At 41.0% G+C, this 20,235-nt stretch overlaps 2 protein-coding genes across 2 annotated transcripts; one reads left to right on the top strand and one right to left on the bottom strand.

Moving 5' to 3' along the window:
- Positions 1-644: 644 nt before the first annotated feature.
- Positions 645-7,840, top strand: slc7a6os (solute carrier family 7 member 6 opposite strand). Its single transcript, XM_038700946.1, has 5 exons — positions 645-884; positions 1,637-1,966; positions 4,802-5,002; positions 5,526-5,658; positions 7,289-7,840. The coding sequence occupies exons 1-5, from the start codon at positions 696-698 to the stop codon at positions 7,432-7,434; spliced, it is 999 nt and encodes a 332-aa protein (XP_038556874.1). The 5' UTR covers positions 645-695; the 3' UTR covers positions 7,435-7,840.
- A 271-nt stretch (positions 7,841-8,111) lies between these two features.
- slc7a6 (solute carrier family 7 member 6) lies at positions 8,112-19,811 on the bottom strand. The gene is made up of 10 exons (XM_038700945.1): positions 19,484-19,811; positions 14,610-15,192; positions 14,377-14,502; positions 14,075-14,219; positions 12,467-12,590; positions 12,274-12,377; positions 12,002-12,098; positions 11,604-11,753; positions 10,690-10,873; positions 8,112-10,587 (listed from the first exon to the last, which is right to left on the bottom strand). Exons 2-10 carry the CDS (start codon positions 15,097-15,099, stop codon positions 10,520-10,522), a joined length of 1,488 nt encoding a protein of 495 aa, XP_038556873.1. The 5' UTR covers positions 15,100-15,192; positions 19,484-19,811; the 3' UTR covers positions 8,112-10,519.
- Positions 19,812-20,235: the final 424 nt, after the last annotated feature.

The raw sequence follows: 20,235 nt of genomic DNA, 5'->3' as shown, positions 1-20,235 counted from the left end.
AGGAAAGAAGCCAATTTAGTGTCAAGAGTGTGCAATCAATTTAGAATAATTTATTTACACTAAATATTTAATATAAATTGTTTATCTTCTGCTAAGTAATTGTACTTGTTATATTGACTTAAAGTGTTAATTTATAACTGAACATTCTAAATTGATTTTAAAAACAGCTTTGAAAAGGGTTGTTTCTTTTCTATAATTTTTAAAATATATTCCCACCACTAATGTTTGTTTGTTTGATGGCCACTGGCCAGTCAAAGGTTACTGCTGTAGCTGCTCTGTAGGCTGCACTTCCTTTAAGGCACAAACGGTTGAAGACAAATACCATATGGTTTTACTGAATAATTAAGTAAATATAGAGCAACAGGGATTTTATTTATGTCAAAATGACATTGCAGGAGGAATTCAACACCACCTACTTTTTCAAAAATAAATTCTGGAATAAAGTACCATAGTTTATCCTTTCCTTGGATGTCATTTTTAATCCACTTGACCTTGAATGTAGTGTACAAAAATATAATACATTTAGATTAGATAGCGTTTTCAATCAATGGATATGACATGACTCCCTACCTCCCGGCCTGCGCCGCTCCAAGTATATCCGTGCAGTGACGTTTGTGGCACCCGGAAATAAAGGCGGAGTTGAGAGCTCTCCAAGTGATCCAGACAAACCAGACCAACTCAGACAGAGGGACGACATGGATCCAAACACGACGATTCTGCGAGTCAAGAGAAAAAGGGGGACCGATCCCGCAGACGCTTTGTTGCTGGCGTGCAAACGTATCCGTCCAGAGACGTCCCAGAGCTCAGGCGAAACGGTACCGGAGCCCAACGAAGCCGAGGTGGAAAACTCTGTCTTCAAACTCGTGGCGACCGTAGCGACACAGGTGAGAGGCCCGCTGCTGCTGGCACGGTGTTAGCTAGCCGAGCTATGCCAACGCAGCTGGCGGTGGAAACGGCGAACACACAATAGTTTGCGTCTCGGTATAAACTTAGCGATTTTGAACGGTTGACTGGCTGAAGATTTTATGAAATTAGCTCCTTGAAATAATGGGAAAACAATGCGCCGTCTGTGGCAGTTGTTGTTAGCATAGCACTCAGGCTAGTCAGCGTTATTGGCCAACGTTAGCCCACACTTCGTTAGCCCACACTTCGTTAGCCTGTGGCGTCAGTTAGCTCATTTTGTTGATGTTGTGACGTGTTTTCAGGCCTCGGAGATGATTTGACTTCATCCAAAAACAAAGCCGTCGTGGCTCTAACGTTATTTAAGTAGTTACAATGTTAAACATTTCAGTAACATAACACGCAACATAATTATCTTAGCTGTTAAACATATTTTGGTATATTATTTTACAGCCTTCACTTTTTTGACTAATGTTATTTACAAGCGAATTTGGCTGGTTTCTACCTGCCTTTATTTAAATAACGTTTGTTAGATGCTGTAAATGTGTTTCTGTTCGCTGTGACATTTTGAGAAGGCCTCTGTTTTTCAGTGTGTTTGGGTTTGAAAGTGGCGACGCGTTTCTAAGGATTGTCTTGTGCATACTTAACGTTATTATCCTTCAAATTAAAGCCAGATATCTTCTCATATCCATGTAAGAGCCCTAAAGATTCTCGCCGTTTGTCATCTCCTCACCAGGATGCTCCAGTTCAGACACACGTTAGACAGGCTTTGGCTCGGCCTCGCATGGCCCACGCTCTGCGACCCTCTGCTGCCAGTTCACAACGGATAATTGGGGACCTACGGAGCACGAAGTTGAGCACCAGGAGGGAGGAACGCTACAGAATACTCTCTAACCACCGCACAGGCCTGGCAAGCCCAGCTGAGCAGCAAAACCCCCAGACAGATGCTTCTGAGGGCGTGGAGCAAACTGGGAAAGAGAAGGACAAATGTTGGGCTGTCGGTGAAATCCAGGTGGTTGATCTCATACATGAGACTGTAGAGGAACAGGACAAGTCTGTTGGAAAGGTGAGTTGAGTATTACTGTAGCTGGTTAGAGATGAGCCTATTTATTTTTTTAGGATTTTGTCTGTAATGGAATCAATTACCATACTAGTAAGAGAGACCAGATATCCGGCATTTTGAGATAATCACATCGGTCATACCAGCACTCACGAGGCTGGTATACAAAAAATGTCTGTAGACACAGCTGCAGGAGCCTGGTCAGTGTGGCTGTGGAACTATGTTAGCATTCTCTCATCTGCGTTTTGGGATGGCGGCCCCTAAATTCCCTAAGTCACCATCATCTTTTCTAAATGTCCCGTCCATAATGACAGGAAATCTAATCTTAAACAATGATTGACTTGTGTCAAATATGTATTATACTGTGGAGAATGATGCAGCTGAATGACGTCACTTCTGACAAACTGTACCCCTTCAGCACCGGTCATAGTCTGAAATCTATAGCATTACCAAATGTATTTTTCTACTTTATTAATAATGAATAAAACTTCCATAGATAATCACTTATGTCAGATTGTGCTCTGCGTGGAATAATGGAATTATTGATGACTTTTCTTTGTTTTGACATCGGCATTAAATATCGTGCATCAGCCACCCTGCTCTCTAAATATCTGTTTCGGCCATTGAAAAACCCATATCGATTGATCACTATACCAGTCTGCTTACTGAAATTGATTCTTATGAATAGTCCAATTAACAATATAACCATAATTATGAGTAAAACCTGCCCAGAAATGTTGTGACTTTCAAAAAACAGAAACTTTTCAATTGTACAATCAGTGCGGTGTAAAACAAAGGAACATAGCAGAGAGAATGACATTCTAATGTGTGGCCACATTTTGATTTCATCGCAATATAATTTTCCACTTACAATTTATCGATTTAATTCTAAAAAGCTTCAATGCTTTATTTAATCCATTCAACTGTTAGGGGTGTGCGTCTTCACTGGTGTCATGATTCGATTACGGTTATCCCGTCTTCGATTCATCACCTCAGGGGTGGGAATTTCAAGGCACCTCCTTACGATTATGAGTGCTACGATGCGAATGTAAAACGAATAGGCTAAAGATGTATTTTTCTCACTGTGTGACTACTTGGTACTTTTAAAGCAAAGTATTTGTAACAATCCAAACGAGTAGGTAGTAATGAAGTGCAGATATTTAATGTTACTTCATATAAATGTAACATTGCTTAGCATTATTACACTATAACAGCATTATTACTGACCTCTGCTGCTGCTATTTTTATTTCTGATGCTGCTGTTATGTATTAGTATAGAGTCAGATGGGGGTTGAACTATGCATTTTACAACACTCCAGCCAAACTACGTTCACTCCATTTTAATATATGTTCCTTTTTTTTTTTTTTTTTTCTAGTGTAGTTACGTGTTTGTGTTTTGTAAGTTGATTATTGTAATCTTGTATTGAACACCATGGGCCAAAAGACGTCCTGCTCAGCTTCCAGACCGCAGTCTGAAGAGGAGATGTTAGCTGATGTTAGCTAATGTTAGCACTAACTGCCTTCACTTTTCCAGAAGTTGGAAAATCATAGACAGACTTTAACACACATCAGCGTGACCTACACTGTACATTTACAGCCAGACTGCAACGTATCACTCGTATTTTCCTCTGCTTCGCTGTTTTCACCGTCCCTTGCTGCTTCTGTGCTGCAGTATACGGTGAAATGCATTGATTTTATTGATCATGTGAAAGTTTAGTAGCAGTAGTCGTTTATTCAACAGCGGTCTGTCTGTGCCGAACAGGGAGAACCACATGGGTCCGGAGCTGCACTTCCATGTTTACTTTTTCGGTCCGTCAACATTACGTTATCAATTAAGCCATAGATAATCGATTATTGACATTTGTGAATCGATTCTGACTCGTCCAAGTCTGCGTCACAATGCATCTAAAAATCTATTAATTTCCACACCCCTAGTAACTTTATAGCCACTGTTTTGCACAGACAATTATTTCTGTCGCATGTTGCGCTGACGCTGATTGTAATGGTGCTGTTTGCAAAATGGAGGAAGAGCGAGAGAAAACAGCAAGGGATGAAGAAGGAAGTGTCCAAAGTATGGGATAATGGGATTTGAAACAAAAAGGAAAAACAAAAGTACTTATACTAGTATATCCTGTAAAGTACTCGATGAATCGATGAAATGATCTATAGAACAATTGATTTGCTAAAATCAATGTTAGCTGTAGCCCTAAATATAATAAATCTTTACTTTAATTTATTTGAATTACAAATTTATCAGCACTTAATTTTCCTATTTAGATACTTATTTTGTTGAGGAAAAGGGACTGAAAAAGGATTTCACTTTAATTTTACTCGCACATATTTATTGAAAAAAGATTATCATTTTAATTATTTTGAGTGTTCTACCTCAGATTTGTGAAGTGGTCCAGTGTTCGGCATCAAGTGTTAGTACTGATCATGAAGAAAAGTTTCTTCAACTTTCAGTCAGGAGCAAAAATCAGCCTTTAAACTTGAAAGAATTAATGATTTGACATTTATCGGGATAATTATCCTACAAACCGTCCAGCACTTACCAAACCAGCTAAACCAGCCAACATTAATTTGCTTATCTTACTGACCACTCAACTGAATGTTTTCTTTACTTCTATCACCAAATGCTTTCAGCAGAAGACAGTAAATATAATTTAATAGCTTAATAATTTTAAATGCTGTTCAAGCACAAAGCATAGTTCTGTGTGGTTTCGACATAAGGACACAAATAATCCTTATTGTATGATGTCAACTGCCTTTGTTAATCTGTCGTTAACAATGCAAGGCATTAGTCATCATTGCTAAATTTATTTTCACACTGTTTTTGTAAAGACACTGTCCTCAGACCCAGAAGTGATCCTGTGTAACAACACCAAGCTGCTGCGGGAGCGTCTGAGCATATCTGGAGACAGACTGTCGGAGGAGCAGCAAGACACAGACTACGTCTACGATGTGTACTACCAGGAAACTGTCGCATCAGGTTGGATCGAGGACATCGTGTCTGTCAGGGTCTACGCCGATGAGGGAGAACTGGTGTGTGTGGATGGATGGACGGACAGATGAATGAGTGCTTAAATCTGAGTGAGTGAATGTAGACATGGGGAAATTTGTAGCTGGATAAACTAACAAGAGTGAGCTGCCATCTGCTGGTTTTGACTATATTACAGGCCTTTGCTAACTGTAAATTTTGCCCCTGCTGTTAAGCTTTTATGTTTAGCTTATATTTGCTTTCTAAACTCAAGCTGTGGCGCTGAATCGAAACGCGCGTTAGGCCAATCACTAACGTATGAACTAGTTTTGCCACACGTAGCTATTCTGATGTGGCAGAAAAGCCAAAACAGTAAACACAGGTAAATTTTGCAAATATATTATTCATATGTGCTCAGAAGAGTGGAACAAAGTGTTCTGGTGTATAGCTTGCATCATAAAGCTGGCTTTATTTTAACGTTATTATAATACTAATAAACAATTTCTCCCAAGACACTAAAAGCAATAATGACTTGTCACAATTATGTCATAATGAGGCTGTCAGGTAATAGGTGGTTGTTTATCCCAGGTGCCTGACTGTGTGGTTCATGAAGAGGAAGTGTATGACGATGAGGATGATGAAAATGAGGAAGGTAACTGGAGGAATGACTACCCTGATGAGGACAGTGATGCAGACAGTGACAGAGAGGAGCGCTATGGTGGTAGGTATTTACGTATTATTGTTAGTCATAAGTCACTTAAGTCTATTTACTTTGGTCATTTGGCAGGTATTAGTTTTCACGTCAAGTATTTTTCAGTTTAATCAGTGGGACAAAAGCTGAAATGACACCCCAAGTGTGTTTTGAATGGCATTGACAGCCACAATGACAGCTGACTCAAAAGTAAGGCTGACCTAGTGTTTTTGTGACACCGATCTGAAATTGGGCATGACCTTTTATGGCTTCTGAAGGAGGGCATGACAAAAAACGCTTTCTTATTGTGTATCCTAGAAGTGGTTAAATTAATCGCCAACTATTTCAATAATCAGTTTCAGTAACTTAAGAAAATAAAAAAATTCAGATTCCAGCTTCTTAAATGTGAATATTTTCTGGTTTCTTCACTCCAATGACGGTGAACTGAATATCTTAGGTTGTGAACCAAATAAGACATTTGAGGACGTTATCTACCAATCAACATTTTTTTTTTTAACACTTTCTGACATTTGTATTAACTAAACAACTAATTGATCCAAGTAATGAACAATTAAAATAATTGTTACCACTGTTGCGCGATTAGGAATGTGACTTGGGTGTGACAACTGATATGACCTTGTAGGACAAGGTCTGTTCCTGTGTGGGACACTGTTGAAATAAAATTAGAACCTTTTGTGAAATATAAATGTTATGTAAATGTTCTCAAACTGTTCCCATAAGTTGTTAGGAATAATTGGGCTATTCCAGAATTCACACGCATGTTGGGGCGACACAATGAATGTAAGTCACTTTTAAGAACTCGTCACTTAAAACACCAGATTAATATATTTAATGCACTCAGTGTTCCAAACATCGTTGTAACTTAACATAAAGCAACAAAACGAAAAATCCATTCATTCTGTAAAAGGTGCTCAAATAGTGGTTGAAAGACTATCTCAGCATTTAGGCTATTGAAAACTCCCCACATTACCTGCGCCCACACATAAAACTAACTTAATTTCAATGAACTCATTTATTTTAATGGCTGCGTCAGACTGTGTGAAACGGACTTGAGAGCAAATTAAAAAAAATAATAATAATGTAAAACGCATTTCAAGTCTGTAAGTAGGCTTACAGTCATCTTAAAAGCCTATAACAAGTAGTAGTCAATCAGTCCCTGTAGGATGATATCGCTATACAAAGCTTTCTCTGCATTAAACATAAGCAGCCTATAAAACAGCCTGTGGGATCTGCTAAGGATGGTGATGTCATTTCCCAAAAGAGCTGATTAGCCATAAATTATGATGGTGATCTACTCCGGTAAGAAGTGAACCACCGTTGTGGTACTGTAAACCCAGGGTTAACCCCAAAGTTACCTCGCTAAACTCAAATCCTGCTTCGTGGTACATGCCCTGGCTGCTGTCCGTGTTTTTAGTACAAGAGCACGTAACCATTTGTCAGATAAGTACAGACTTATCGCATCCTCCTAGAAGACTTGACATTTCCAAGATCATTCAATATGATTAATTTCTAATGGATCAGTGTGTGTCTAAAGAGACCACATTGACTGCTTTTAATTATTGCAGCACCAACATCTTTGAAAGTGTCGAACTGTGATGAGCAGCTGTCATTCATTGGCTGTTGTGTCTCGTGTATGCAGGTTACTGGGAGGAGGAGCACTCGTACAGCCGGAGAAACTGGCAGCGCTACCAGAGGGAAGTGCTGCATGAGCTGGGCTGCCGTGGGGAAGATGAAGCGGAGGCGGCGGATGATGATGATGATGCAGACAAATATTGTTCTGATTGAGCTGTCCTTTAACCCACACCTGTCAGTGGATCTTCCCCATGCCCCCTTTACATTAACCCCATGCTCCATAGACCTCTGTGTAGGTGAGAGTGGAGGACAACAAGACTGGCACATAGAAACAGAAAATATGCCTGAAATATGTGCTTCAAGAAATCCCACCGCAGCAGTGTAGCAATTTATGTGTAGCACTTATCAGATATAATGAGTGACTGAAAAAACATCCTGTTCTTACATCAACACCAGTGACGATACCCTAAATGTTAAATGTCTTGAGTCACAAAGTTTATCGACCACTAATGGTTCAGAAAGCCTCAGCGCTCTTCGGGTGTAATGCAGCCCTCTCTACTACACAGATGAAAATGGAGTAGGTGTTATTTCCAGCTCCAGAGTGTGGTTTTTTTTTTTTCTCCCTTCTTTTTAATATATAACTATGGTGGAGTGAATGTGTGGGTGTGTTTGTTCTAAGTGTGTGTGTGTTAGAAATGTTGCATATTAGTGTTAAGTGCCTGGTATGCTTTGTGCCGTTAACACTTCTGTTAGTGAGACGTCTTGGGCCGCGTGTGGTTGCAATTTAGGGTGTTTGCATTTTGTGCATGGTAGCGCGTGTGTGTGGGTATAATTGTGCGTGTTAAGAGTTCTGCATAATGTGAAAGCGTGCATCATTGTTGTGGTGTGTGTGTGTGTGTGTTTTGAGTTTGGTTCAGAAATTCCCCATTGAAGTTGATCGTTTCTCTTGGATGCTTGTTGAAGTTAACCTCTTTTTGTAAATATGTAGATGTGTATAAAAAGAGCTTTCAAAATAAACACCTTTGTCCTGAATGACACTCACACACTACTCACAAGAAATCGGTAAGAACAACCTACCTAGATGACAAGTTTGAACACTGAACCTGGCCATCTCAAACAAAGTATGCAGTCCAGTGATCCACAACACAAGAGTAAAATTGAGTTTTGTCTTAAACACAGGAAGGGAAACAAACCGGAAAAGACTCAGCATGCCTGTTGTGGCTGGAGGTGTTGATCTGATTAGTTTCTTTGCTCAGTTATTTTCCTGAGACAACGAGGTGTGTGTTTTTTTTTTTTTTTAAATTAGGCCATTGTCAACAGTTGGGGAAAGTTTTAAATGTAAGGTCACAGTCTTGGAAATGAAACTCTGTTATCCAGAATACAGGAAAAGCTCACCTGGTAGTGGGTCCAAGCAGACAGGCGGCAGACACCAGAGGAAGGGTTGAAGAGTTTGAAAGAAAGCTTTTAATAGACACAGCTTAACTGCTCCATCTCCAAAACTGCCTGCACAGTTTGTCTCTCTCCATTTAACAAACAGCAGTGATTCCGTCAAATCTTCAGTTCCCTTAATATTCAACATGACTTATTATCTACATCAAATTGTATTTAAATCATTCATTGTAAATTAATTTAAAACTTTAAAAATGATTATTCCATTTACACTCTGAAAACTTATTGCAAGCATTCCAGGCAGTGATTCAGAGATGCAGTACAGTATGTTTGGGGTGAGGTATAGTTTACCTGAGACCGTTTAGAGGTAATTTGTGAATGCTACACAACTGGAATTACAGATGGAACACTACAACGGATACAGAAATTGCTGTTTTGTTGTTGCCTTGAAGACAGCACGCTGAACGTTAAAGAGTTGAGAAATTGATTTAGTGCTATAAACATAAAGAACAGGAAGTCTACAGCTTCCTACAACGACGGAGTGGATTCAGCAGACAGGTAACCAACCTCAGGCTTGAAACGTTCACATTTTTCCTATTTAACAAAATGGCATTAAATACACCAAATGAGGGGGAAAAATGGTTAAAATGCAAAAACAAAAATTAGACAATGGCCCCAAAAGTACAAAAAGGCAATGCAGTTAGGACGATGACTGTAAAACTTCATGTAGCAGCAGACAAAACACATTTTCTTCCCTTTTTTTCCATTTAGGAAGTGAGTATGACAGACCTGTTCTGACACTCGGGAGCCCATTCACACATTCTGCATATAATATCTGTCAGTTAAAGTCAGTTCTATCCATGTAATATTTGCTATAATATTTGCTGATACAAACACTCACTACAAAGGAAAAGGGCCTGTGAGTGCTGTTCATATTGAATAAACAAAAGAGGACTTAAAGAAAACAAGGCCAGAAACCAAAATAAAAATAAAACCTCAGTTAAAACCGCACCTCATTCACCCATTACCAGAAGTTACAGTGTGGCCCAGTCCCCAGGTAGCTAAGTAGTGTCTGGTTCTAATTTCACAATCAACTGGATCGCTAGCAATCTTATACACCAGGGGTTTTCAGAGTCTGAGACTGTAGGCCTCCCCTCAGACAAAGCTTGGTAAGGCACCCCTCTGTAGTTTACTTAAATTCCTGGACACCTATGGGATTGTGATCATGTTATTTACCTAATAAGACCATAATACCGCTGTTTGACACAACTTCAGACTACACCAAATACACAACAAAGGTCTGCCCTAGGGCATTTATTAGTTTCTGACTCTGGGAAAGTGAGAAAGACAATAAACTTCCCCAAAGCCGCTGTATCTCTCTTTAACCAAGTCTATTCTATGTGATCTCCTTTATATGATAACTAATGTGATATTTTTTTCACTTCTATTCCCTGTGACTCTCCTGAAACAGGTCTGGAACCGGGAACATGCACACAAGAACACTAAAAAGGGTTAGACACATGGGGAGGGTGTTGGCTGCGGCCATAAAAAGGTCCCTTTGGTCATGTGCAGCACCTGTAAAATCTCACAGGCACATAAAGGCATAATACATTAACCTGTAGAGCTAACAAGGCAAATCTAAGTAATTAAATAATTTGATGAAGGAATTAAACTGTAACAATATCCACAATATGCAGTATAACAGCACTGTCTTCTCCTTGAATGTCCTTGAACTCCAGCATATATCTGCAAGTGAACGTGTGCATAGTGTGGCAGCATTTTCAGTGTTGTAAACAGGTCAGTGAAGTCCAAACGCTTCAACATGGCGTACAGTACAATAAGAGAATCACAAAAGAATCCCTTGTCTGATGCTCACTTGCAGAGACTGCTGGGTAAAGTGTACTGGATGCTATTCACTTTTGTCGGCCTCTGTCAGCACACAGTAGCAGCTGTACTGGGTCCAGTGAGTCAGAGAACCTGCAGTGGGAGACAACAACATGTTAGCCCCTGTTGAGCCTACGACTCCGGCAAAGGTGAGGAGGGAGGCGGCGGAATTGACCGGATGCGTGGTGAACTCACGCAGTAGCTTGGTGATCACAGGCGGCCGTTTGGACTCTGGTAGGTAGACACCCAGGAAGTAGACGGGGACCCCTGACATGGCAATGGCAATGCCGATCAGAGAGTTGAAGGTGTCGCTGTAGAGAGGAACTGCCACCAGGAAAACAGCACATAGACAGAACACCACCGGGTACACCATAGACAGCTGCAGAGAGAGGAAATAGTGGGGACACTGTCAGCCAGCCACAAATCCTGTTGTTATCCTCACCAGTTGAATAAGATAATTTCAAAAGACATATTCAAATAAATTATAATATAAAAATGTACAACAAGCTGCTAGAAAAAGGTACAGACTGATGTTACAGTCAGTCTAAAGCCGATCACTTTGGTAATAATTATGCCAACAGGAAGGTTTTTTACACTAATCTTCCTGCACTTAATTCATTAAACGTTAGTGGCATTAAATAAAATACAGCATATACGGTAATGCAATAGCAATAAGTCTATTTACCTATCTCCTTATTTTTAGTTTACCAAAGTTGAGCTTTTCCGTCTGTTTACAATACAGAGCTTATCCACGATCCATCAGCTTGGCCGATATGAATAAGGAAATAACCAGTTTTTTAATGTGCACCATTTGTTTTTAAAAATTCATTCAATAATTCAGCTGCATATTTAAATAGATCACCGAGGACAAGCCTGCATTATCTGTCATAAAAAAAAAAACATAAAAGGAACACTCCCAGTACGTACATATTCTTCAGCAACAAACAAAACAAGCACACAAATGACACCAACAAAGAACCAGCAGCTGCAAAGTAATCAACAGTGTCTATAGGAAATGCATTGGTCATATTTGCTACGACCCGCATAAGCGGCAGAAAATGGACGGATGCACGCATTGGGATTACACAGGTGTGTTTAATTGGACTTACCTTGAGAGGTCTGGGTCTGTCGGGCTCTTTCCAGCGGAGGTAGATCTGCCCGGCGACGGACAGACCCATGAAGAACCAGTAGCTAAAGCTGTAGTAGTTGATGAGCTGGAAGACATCCTCCACTGTCAGGTAGATCAGTGACATCACACACTGCACAGTCGACGGAGGAAGAAAGGGAGGATGAAAACAAACAGATACAGATGTTAATGAATGTTGAAAGTATTCACTGCAATATGATTTTTTCCTTTTCTTTGAATGGAAAATAAGTTTAGCATCAAATAAAAACAAATATTTAGAATGCTTTCCAACATATATAACTAAAATACAATGAAGGAGACTAGTAAATGAGAAGTCTCCTGTACTTCCTCTACTATACAGTAATCGATCCAATTTCGTACATTGAAGATCAGAGCAGGGATCGGTGTGAATCTCTGTATGTGGATCATGGACAGAGCGTCTGGAAGGTGACCCTCGCGAGAGCCCACGAAGAACAACCTGAACACAACAAACGTAAATTAAGACGGATAACACAACACACCGTGCAAAGTGCGGCCTTTTACACTGGCCATATGAAAAGAGTAAATGATAACTACAAAATATCTACTGCAGATTTTTTGGCAGTGCTGCTCAAATCAGTGCGTGTTTGTGTTTGCGTTTGCGCGTGTTCTACCTGGATGCAGCTATAATGGAGGCGTTAAGGCCTCCATAGCAGGACAGAGCCACGGCAATGGGTATGGTCCAGCTCATCACACCGAGAGTGTGATCTGCAAATGTCTGAACCAGAGACAGAAACCGGTTTAGCGACTGCACTTTTTAACTCCTACGCGTGCATCTCATGCTCCATCTCACTGTTCTCTACTCACCACTGCCACTGCATCACTGGCCAGGATAGCACTGATGTCCATAACAGCATAGTAGGCCACATTGGTGAGGATGTAGATGATGGTGACAATGGGCATAGAGATGGCGATGGCCAGCGGCAGGTTCCTGGAACAACAGGACACTGCATCCTTACCAGGCTGATTCAAGTGTAAGTTTGTTTTTGAGTTTTGGTTTGATTTGTCCAATGTTCCACATAGACATCTTATTTAATTTAATAATTTGGTTTACTCTGATTAGTGTTTGGAAAGCTGCTCTGAACTGTTGGGTCTGACTAAATGTCCTTCTAATTGCATAAAATGGTCTACATGCTTTTGGTTTCATTGCGTTCACTGCCACTGCCCCGGGTTATCATAATATAGGGTGCGATCTAGGTGGGTGACTGATTAAAAATGAAATCTGGATTGCTGATATCAGGTCTTCTGTTGGAAGATCATGCTTTTAGATATGTTAAAGTTGTCGGGACCCAGTTCTGACAGTTCTGCTCCAGAAGGTCCAGGTGCTGCTGTAGTCCTTGTTATGTGGGTAACATCAACACCAGGCCATCAGCACAGAGCAGGGATTTAACTTACTGATTGTTAAAGGGGGGGTTCCAGATGGTTCCAACAGTACTGCTGGGTCCTTCATGTAGATGTTAAATCGAGTACATACTTATTTATTCCAGCATCCTTTGCACTATGCTTCATTGCACTGTGTACATGTGTTCATGTATGCATGTATATGTACCTGTATATCACATCCACCTCCGACATGTACATACTCCTGCATCCTTTGCACTCTGCTCACTGCACTATTTGTCAATATGTCTATATTGTTTTTGTTCATAGTGTGTGTATTTGTGTTGTCTACAATGAAGTCTGTGTCTGACTTTATGTCATTCTTATTATTGTGTTTTTGTATTTTTGTTTGATTAAGAACATCGTGAGCAATGTGCAATCCAGAGTCAAATTCCTCATACGTGTACACATACCTGGCAAATAAATCTGATTCTGATTCTGAGTTGGAGACAAGCTGTTGCCCTGAAAGACACCTCTCCCTGGAGTGATGAGATCTGTAGTTTTATCTTAGTACCCCGTACACCGATTTGGAGAATGCCTTCTTTTCTTTCATTGTAATTAAGTAATCTAGGATGTTGATTATTTTTGATTGTGACTGTTGTTTTTTCATCTGTTTTATTATGTGTTTGTATTCCCCCAGTTTTCAAACATAATTTTGTCTTCAAGTCTGTGTTTTGTGTGTTTTAGGTTGGACTGCTGTTTTATTTTCTTTCTGACATTTTTGCAGTGCTTGTTGTACCACTTTTCATTTGTCAGTGTCTGTTTAGATGCAGAGCTGTTCTTAGTAATACGTGCTTTACTGGCTGATTTATTATAATGTTATTTTTGTAACAGCCAAGTCTAATTGGTTTGGTTGAAACTGTATGTGGGTGTCTTCATCATCTCGATGTTTGTCATAATGTGACAATATCTTGACTCTTAATGTTAGAGATTAATTCTGGGTCTGGGCTCTTCAGTCCAAAGGCCAACCAGAACAGATCCTGAACGGCCCATGAACATCCCATTGACCTGGATTGATTGAAAGGGAAAAGTTACCTTTCAGGGTTTTTGATCTCCTCTGTCACAAAGTTGAGGGTGTCCCAGCCGGAATAGGAGAAGAGGGCAGAGTAGAGCGCCAGGGCAATGTTACCGGGGTCTGTAGACGATCCCTGAAAGGATGATTCAAAGTTGGTTGTGTAACCTAAGACAGAGACAAATCAGGGAAATCGTATAGCAGCCGTGTACAAAACAGTTCAATAATTTAAACTTTATATAAAATCTATCTGCTCGCTGCCGTTTGAGCCCACAGCATAGAAAAAACAATGTGACAAGGTGAATGTGGGAGAGCCACAACTCACCCTGGCACAGCTTGACGATGCCAGTGACGATGATGACGATGAGGGCTGCCACCTTGGCGTAGGTGAAAATGTCCTGCACGCGGGTGCCCCACTTCACATAGGCAGAGTTGATGAATGTCAGTAAGCCTGGGGAGAGAGGAGAGTTTTGAAGAGGTGTTCTTGGTATTGTGTCTGCAGGAACAGCTAGACACACGTGAGCGAGCAGCGGTGTGACTCAGAGAAGAAGAACTTACATATACACGCTGCAGCGAGGAGCCGGGCTGCTGCGTATGGAGGTTCGCATGTTGGAAAGAGCGGCTGCACCAGGTAGTTTGCAAAAGTGATGGCAATGACCGCCTGGCTGGTGGGCTCAATGATCAACAGAGAGGTCCACAGGCGAATGAATGCAATGAAGCCACCGAATGACTCCAGGATGTACGCATAAGACGCCCCTGATTTGGTGATGGTGGTGCCCAGCTCAGCGTAGCAGAGGGCCCCCACCACAGAAAACAGGCCCCCGATGACCCAGATGACTAGTGACAGCCCGTAAGAGGCGCTGTAGTTTAGCACACCCTTGGGGGAGACGAAGATGCCGGAGCCGATCATGTTTCCTACGATCAGGCTGACGCCGTTGAGCAGCGAGATCTCCTTCTTAAGCTGCATGCTCTCTTTGGGTGGCTCCAAACCAAGGGACGAGCGGTCGGCACTGCCGTTCAGCTGCTTGGATTTTTCACGGTCGGCCATGATGCCGTCGTCTCAGGGCTGAACCAGCCGGACCCGAGGACCGCCTGTGGACGCTACAGGCCCTTGTCCCTTTCTGGCAACCACTGGAACACCCTGTCCAACAGAGTCAGATATGTACCAAGTCATTTTTGGGGAAGGAACAGGGAGCTCAATGTCAAAAGGTGCATCCTGTGGCTGGCTTTTAATCTCTAATGTGTGAAACACTGGTAAAAAAATAAAAAAGCCATGACTTGAGCACCGAGTGGACAAGGAGACAGATAAGAGGGTTGCGATAAACAGACAGACAGCATCAACAAAACAACAGAAAACGTTGCTAAATAGTGACATTATTACACAACAGTGTATGATGCATTTTTGTTGCTGCTGTTGTGTTTTCTATGCTAACTAGCAAAGAGGCAAAGTATTTTTTGGAGAATTTCGGAGTGTTTAAAGTCGCAAACTTTTATGAGATACGTCGTTACGGAGCTCTGGGACAACATGTGCTGTTCGTGGTTTTATATATAACCGGACAAAACTAATGCAGTGGCTTAAACAGGAATGTTTTGAACACAAGCCTAAAACCAAATCGGAGTGTTCCTGCCAGCGATGGTACAGTTTCCATCGCCTCCCAGAAGACGACGAATAAAAAAGAATCTGGCTTAAGAACTTCAACTTAAAAAAGCCCCCCACGTTTGTGTGCTTGTTTCACTTTGCTGACAAGAAGCCAACACAGGATAACCCGTACCCAACGCTCTTTCTGGGTTACGAGAAGCCACCGGAGTAGAGACGGCGACCCAGGACTCGAAAGGTCACAACAACAACAACAGGTAACGTTAACACTAATGCAATGTCAACTAGCGTGCCATTTTTGTTTATACAGAGTTTTTTGGAAAACACCTTAACTATTCTTGAATTCCTTGTTAATAAAAGAAAAACTGTCTGCTATGGTGGGATAGACAGGTGGCCTGATATTTTTACCTCGCACCTGGCAGGTGCTAATTTCATTCCCTCTTTTTGTTAAATTTACAAAATATCTATTTCGAGAACATTAAACGCAGTCTATGTCTCTAGATGTTTGTATGCAAGTTAGATTATTGGCCAGAGTGCTGATTTGCTGTAAGAGAATAGTCTTAGAACAGCTACAAATAAGGCAAAGGCAAAGTGTTCAAAATGTTTTTAAATGTAGTAGTAGTTGTTGTTGTTATGCTTTTCTGTGTACTTCACAAATAATTTCATGATCTAAAAACCTGTGTTGTAAGGGGGAAAAACAGTAAGAGGTGAGATTGGCCTTAACCCCTTTAGTTTATTTACAATCAAAAAAAATAAGCTTTCAAGCTGATGTTAAATTAAGTGAAGATTGTTAATTTGTCAAAAGGTTCCTAGGTACATATCGAATATGCACCAACAGGCATTGGGGGAATCCATGTGCTATATTGGCTTGCAGTCTGCAAGGAAGAAGTGTGATGCAAATTTGCGACAATCAGCGTCAAGGGGTTAAGATGGTATCATTTCAGAGAACAATCTGAGCTATCACATAGATGAGGGAGGAGCGGGCTGGAATAGCAGAGGTAGTGCTGTATGGACCGGTCTGTGTGCGTGTGAGGCGCATGCTTCAGTTCAGTCACCAGGCATCTGTTCTACATGCGCAAACCTTGCACCGCACCACCTGTTTGTCTGATGATAGCAGACCAATCAGATCTGCTGTTAACCTGAACCTCATTACTCAGCAACAGACACTTACCCCCCACACACAGATCAGCAGCAGCATGCAGTTCGCTTGAATCCTCGAGTCAAAGCACGGCTCGTGTTTCAACAAGCCAGAAGTGTATACTATAAAGAGTACAACACCTGTGGCCTCAATTATAAAATGGATCAATTTGGATCTTAAGTATGACGTAGGCAGAAAGTATAAGCAGTTATTTATAAAACCTTACTTTGATGTGGAAATGATCTTATCTCCAAACAGAGTCTAGACTTCACCTACGTGATTTTCCAGCTGGTCAGGAAGGGGTATTGCAGTTTGGGACACATTTGCGTGCAAGCCTGTGGTGAACTTTGCATTAGCTTTATGAGCAACGTGACGGCAATTATCATTCTCAAGCAGGCACGTGCACAAATAGCTAAAGCACCTGCTCTTTTGGCCTCTGACTGGATAAGTGGCCTGTTTGCGAGACATTTACAACATTCACAGCCGGCTGCTGTAAAACCTCGAAGAAGAAGAAGAAGAGCCCCCTGCCCTTCCATCTTTGACCTCCCTTGTCGCATGAGCCACGTCCTCCTGACCTGCCTGGTAACGATAGTGTTTGCCCCAAGCCTCGGCATTGTTTGTCACTGTCTTGAAAATAAATCAAAGGACACACTGTGTCGCTCTGGTACAGTATTTGTCCCTTCCAAGTACAAGGCCTCCCTCCTCACCCACCAGTGCATTATTATTATTATTATTATCATAGAATATCATAGAATAATATTATTATTATCACTTCCATGTACATAAATGTATATTTTCATAGTTTAAATGCATCCTTCCATAGTTACTATCACACATATTTATAATATTTTATTTTTTCTGCTCACACTGAATACTCCCCATCTGTACGTTCTGTATTCTTTAGGATTGCTGCTCTTGTCATTATTTACTTTTATCTTCTTAGTGCTATACAGTATATTGTGTTTTAATACCTTCTGCGTGTAGCCATGTCACGAGATTTTCTCTCTTCTGGACGGTTCAGTGTTATTCGGTGCACCACATATGACAAATAAAAATGACTTTGACTTTGACTCTGCTTGGATATGTCACTTTGATGTTTTGTTGAGATCATAGATCCTTTACATGCTACCCAGAAGAAAAAAAACATGCTCAGCCAGTCTTGTTCACTGCTGCTGGGGGCTGTAAAGGTCTGAAAGGCCTAAGATGCTTTTCAGGTGATAAGGCCACATGACTGAATTTGGCCATCTTTATTATTCTGAACTTGTGTGTGTGTGTGTGTGTGTGTTAGCATACATACAGAATGTTTGTGTCTGAGAACACCAGATATCATCTGTGCCTGGAAGGCACTTGACAGTTGACACTCACTGAGACAGACCCAGCCTAGGAGGAGCTGCAGCCAGCTAAACATGACAGAGACAGGCACGCGTACACAACATTTGATATATGTGAATGTAATGTGCTTATGTATATATATATATATATATATATATATATATATATATATATATATATATATATATATATATATATATATATATATTGAAATATGCCCCTTTTTCACCTATATTTAGTTTTACCTGTCTTTGTTGAGCCTTGTTGTCCTAACTGTTTGTCTCTTATGCTCCTGTAACGTTAAATTGTTTTCGTAGTGTGTACACTGAGTGCCTAACTGTACCTGTACACATGCCAAATATAGTTGATTCGGATGTAGCCAAGTGCAAAAGTGTGGGCTAAAGGCCAAAACTAATTATATTCTAATATGAATCGTATGGCATGCCCCCTTTACAAATGCCCAAATGTTAGCTCATTTCAGTTTTAAGGCTATGTCAGTAGAGTATTTACTGACATGTTGCTCGATATATATTGGAAGACTCGTGTCTGCCACATAATAATGAACGTGACCCTAAAAAATATATCCTTTAACGTTACAAAGCATCCCGGGTCAGCGTATTCTCCCGACAATAGCCGGTATCAAGTAACGGAGAATTACTACGCCCGACTCCCGCTTGTGACTTTCAACATAAAGTAAAAATGGATACATGTCACAATTTTGGTGGATTTCACCCCATATCAAACACGACTGAATATGTCAAGTCAAGTTTATTTGTATATAGACTAAACGTACATAACGTTATGTCACATGGACATATGGGTGTTACGGGTCACCAGGGAAATTCCACGGACAGCTGTCGTGCAATAGCAAAACACTGAGAAAATAATTTGTTGTTAGGTAGCTATAACGTTAGATAAATCTAATAACAGGCTTAATGAGCTCTAATACTAACAGTCCGGGTTTTGTACCATTTGTAACATCCCTGGCTAGCATAAAGGTGAACACTATTCGTACCAGTTAGGTTAGCTTAACGTTTCTCTTTGATCTAACGTTAACCCACTGCACATCATGGCTTTGACTGGGGAAATGTGTTCGCATTCACCTCGCCTCAATGAAATGACACAGCTAATGCCGCAAAATAAACAGAAGTGATACATTGCAGATGATGGCTTTCATTTTGAATGTGAACATCCGGTCTTATCTCGGCTACCAGCGGTTAGCTTGCCGCTCCTCCACACAGACCTGATTTCCCTTTTGTACCGTAGCTTATAACGTTACCCAAACTCAGGTCCATCTGTCTTCGGGGGATACGCAGGGATTGTTTCGCGAACCAAAACATTTCCCCAGGGCATCTCCGGTCCTACCTGTGCTGATGAGCCTCCTGCCGTGGTTTTGACAGCCAGCCAGCACGGCGTCCCTTCTCAAATACATCCAGTCTGTGATCAGCGCCCGTAAACAACTGGCCTGCTGCTGCTCGGAGGAGACGTCATGTGACGCTGCTGCAGGAGCATCCTATGACTGCAGCCTGCATACAGATATGTTTATAGATTATTTTCAGAACCGAACATTTCTTCACTGGCTGACAAACCATTTTTGTCATTCATTGATTTCTTTTTGTGATACTGTAACGTTAGCTGTTCGGGAAGGTCATTATTATCTGGGAATATATTATTTGTTTATGTATTCTATTTTCCATCACAACTTAAGTGGTAAATGTATAAAATGGACTAAGAGTCTTGAAATAGTGGAGCATAGCAAATAAAAACTGCCACATCGCTTAAGTTCACTTAAAGTCAACACTGAATTTTGATTATGTTTACTGTCATAATTGTTGTCATTGGCTGATTTGCCTTTCCCCCATCAATATCTCTCTGATATATTAACATTAACAGTCCCATGAGGTTGTCTGACACTGCCAGTGTGTGAAGAACAGACATATAATTAGAGCGGTCCTGCTATAGGAGCATGGGGCACAGGGACCCTTGAACAGTATGTACCATTATCATGTCAGTGAGGTGTCAGGGATGATGAAACTGACGCGCACACACACACAAGCTACAAAGTGGGGTTGTGCAGAGTGCATCACAAACCCAGCGTGCTGGAATGGATTCATAAA

The sequence above is a fragment of the Micropterus salmoides genome, unplaced genomic scaffold (genome assembly GCF_014851395.1).
Source record: "Micropterus salmoides isolate LMB-PRFRI ecotype aquatic unplaced genomic scaffold, ASM1485139v1 Ms_hic_scaffold_6, whole genome shotgun sequence".
Lineage (NCBI taxonomy): Eukaryota > Metazoa > Chordata > Actinopteri > Centrarchiformes > Centrarchidae > Micropterus > Micropterus salmoides.
This window is presented reverse-complemented; position numbering and strand designations above follow the sequence as displayed.

What these genes read in the sequence shown, in the direction of transcription:
- slc7a6os (XM_038700946.1), top strand. Translation starts at nt 696, where the DNA reads ATGGATCCAAACACGACGATTCTGCGAGTCAAGAGAAAAAGGGGGACC. An exon ending in AGGACAAGTCTGTTGGAAAG is followed by an intron (nt 1,967 to 4,801) that starts GTGAGTTGAGTA and finishes GTTTTTGTAAAG; the next exon opens with ACACTGTCCTCAGACCCAGA. An exon ending in CAGAGAGGAGCGCTATGGTG is followed by an intron (nt 5,659 to 7,288) that starts GTAGGTATTTAC and finishes TCGTGTATGCAG; the next exon opens with GTTACTGGGAGGAGGAGCAC.
- slc7a6 (XM_038700945.1), bottom strand. Translation starts at nt 15,099, where the DNA reads ATGGCCGACCGTGAAAAATCCAAGCAGCTGAACGGCAGTGCCGACCGC. An exon ending in CATCGTCAAGCTGTGCCAGG is followed by an intron (nt 14,220 to 14,376) that starts GTGAGTTGTGGC and finishes TCTCTGTCTTAG; the next exon opens with GTTACACAACCAACTTTGAA. An exon ending in TCCCTGCTCTGATCTTCAAT is followed by an intron (nt 11,754 to 12,001) that starts GTACGAAATTGG and finishes TCGACTGTGCAG; the next exon opens with TGTGTGATGTCACTGATCTA.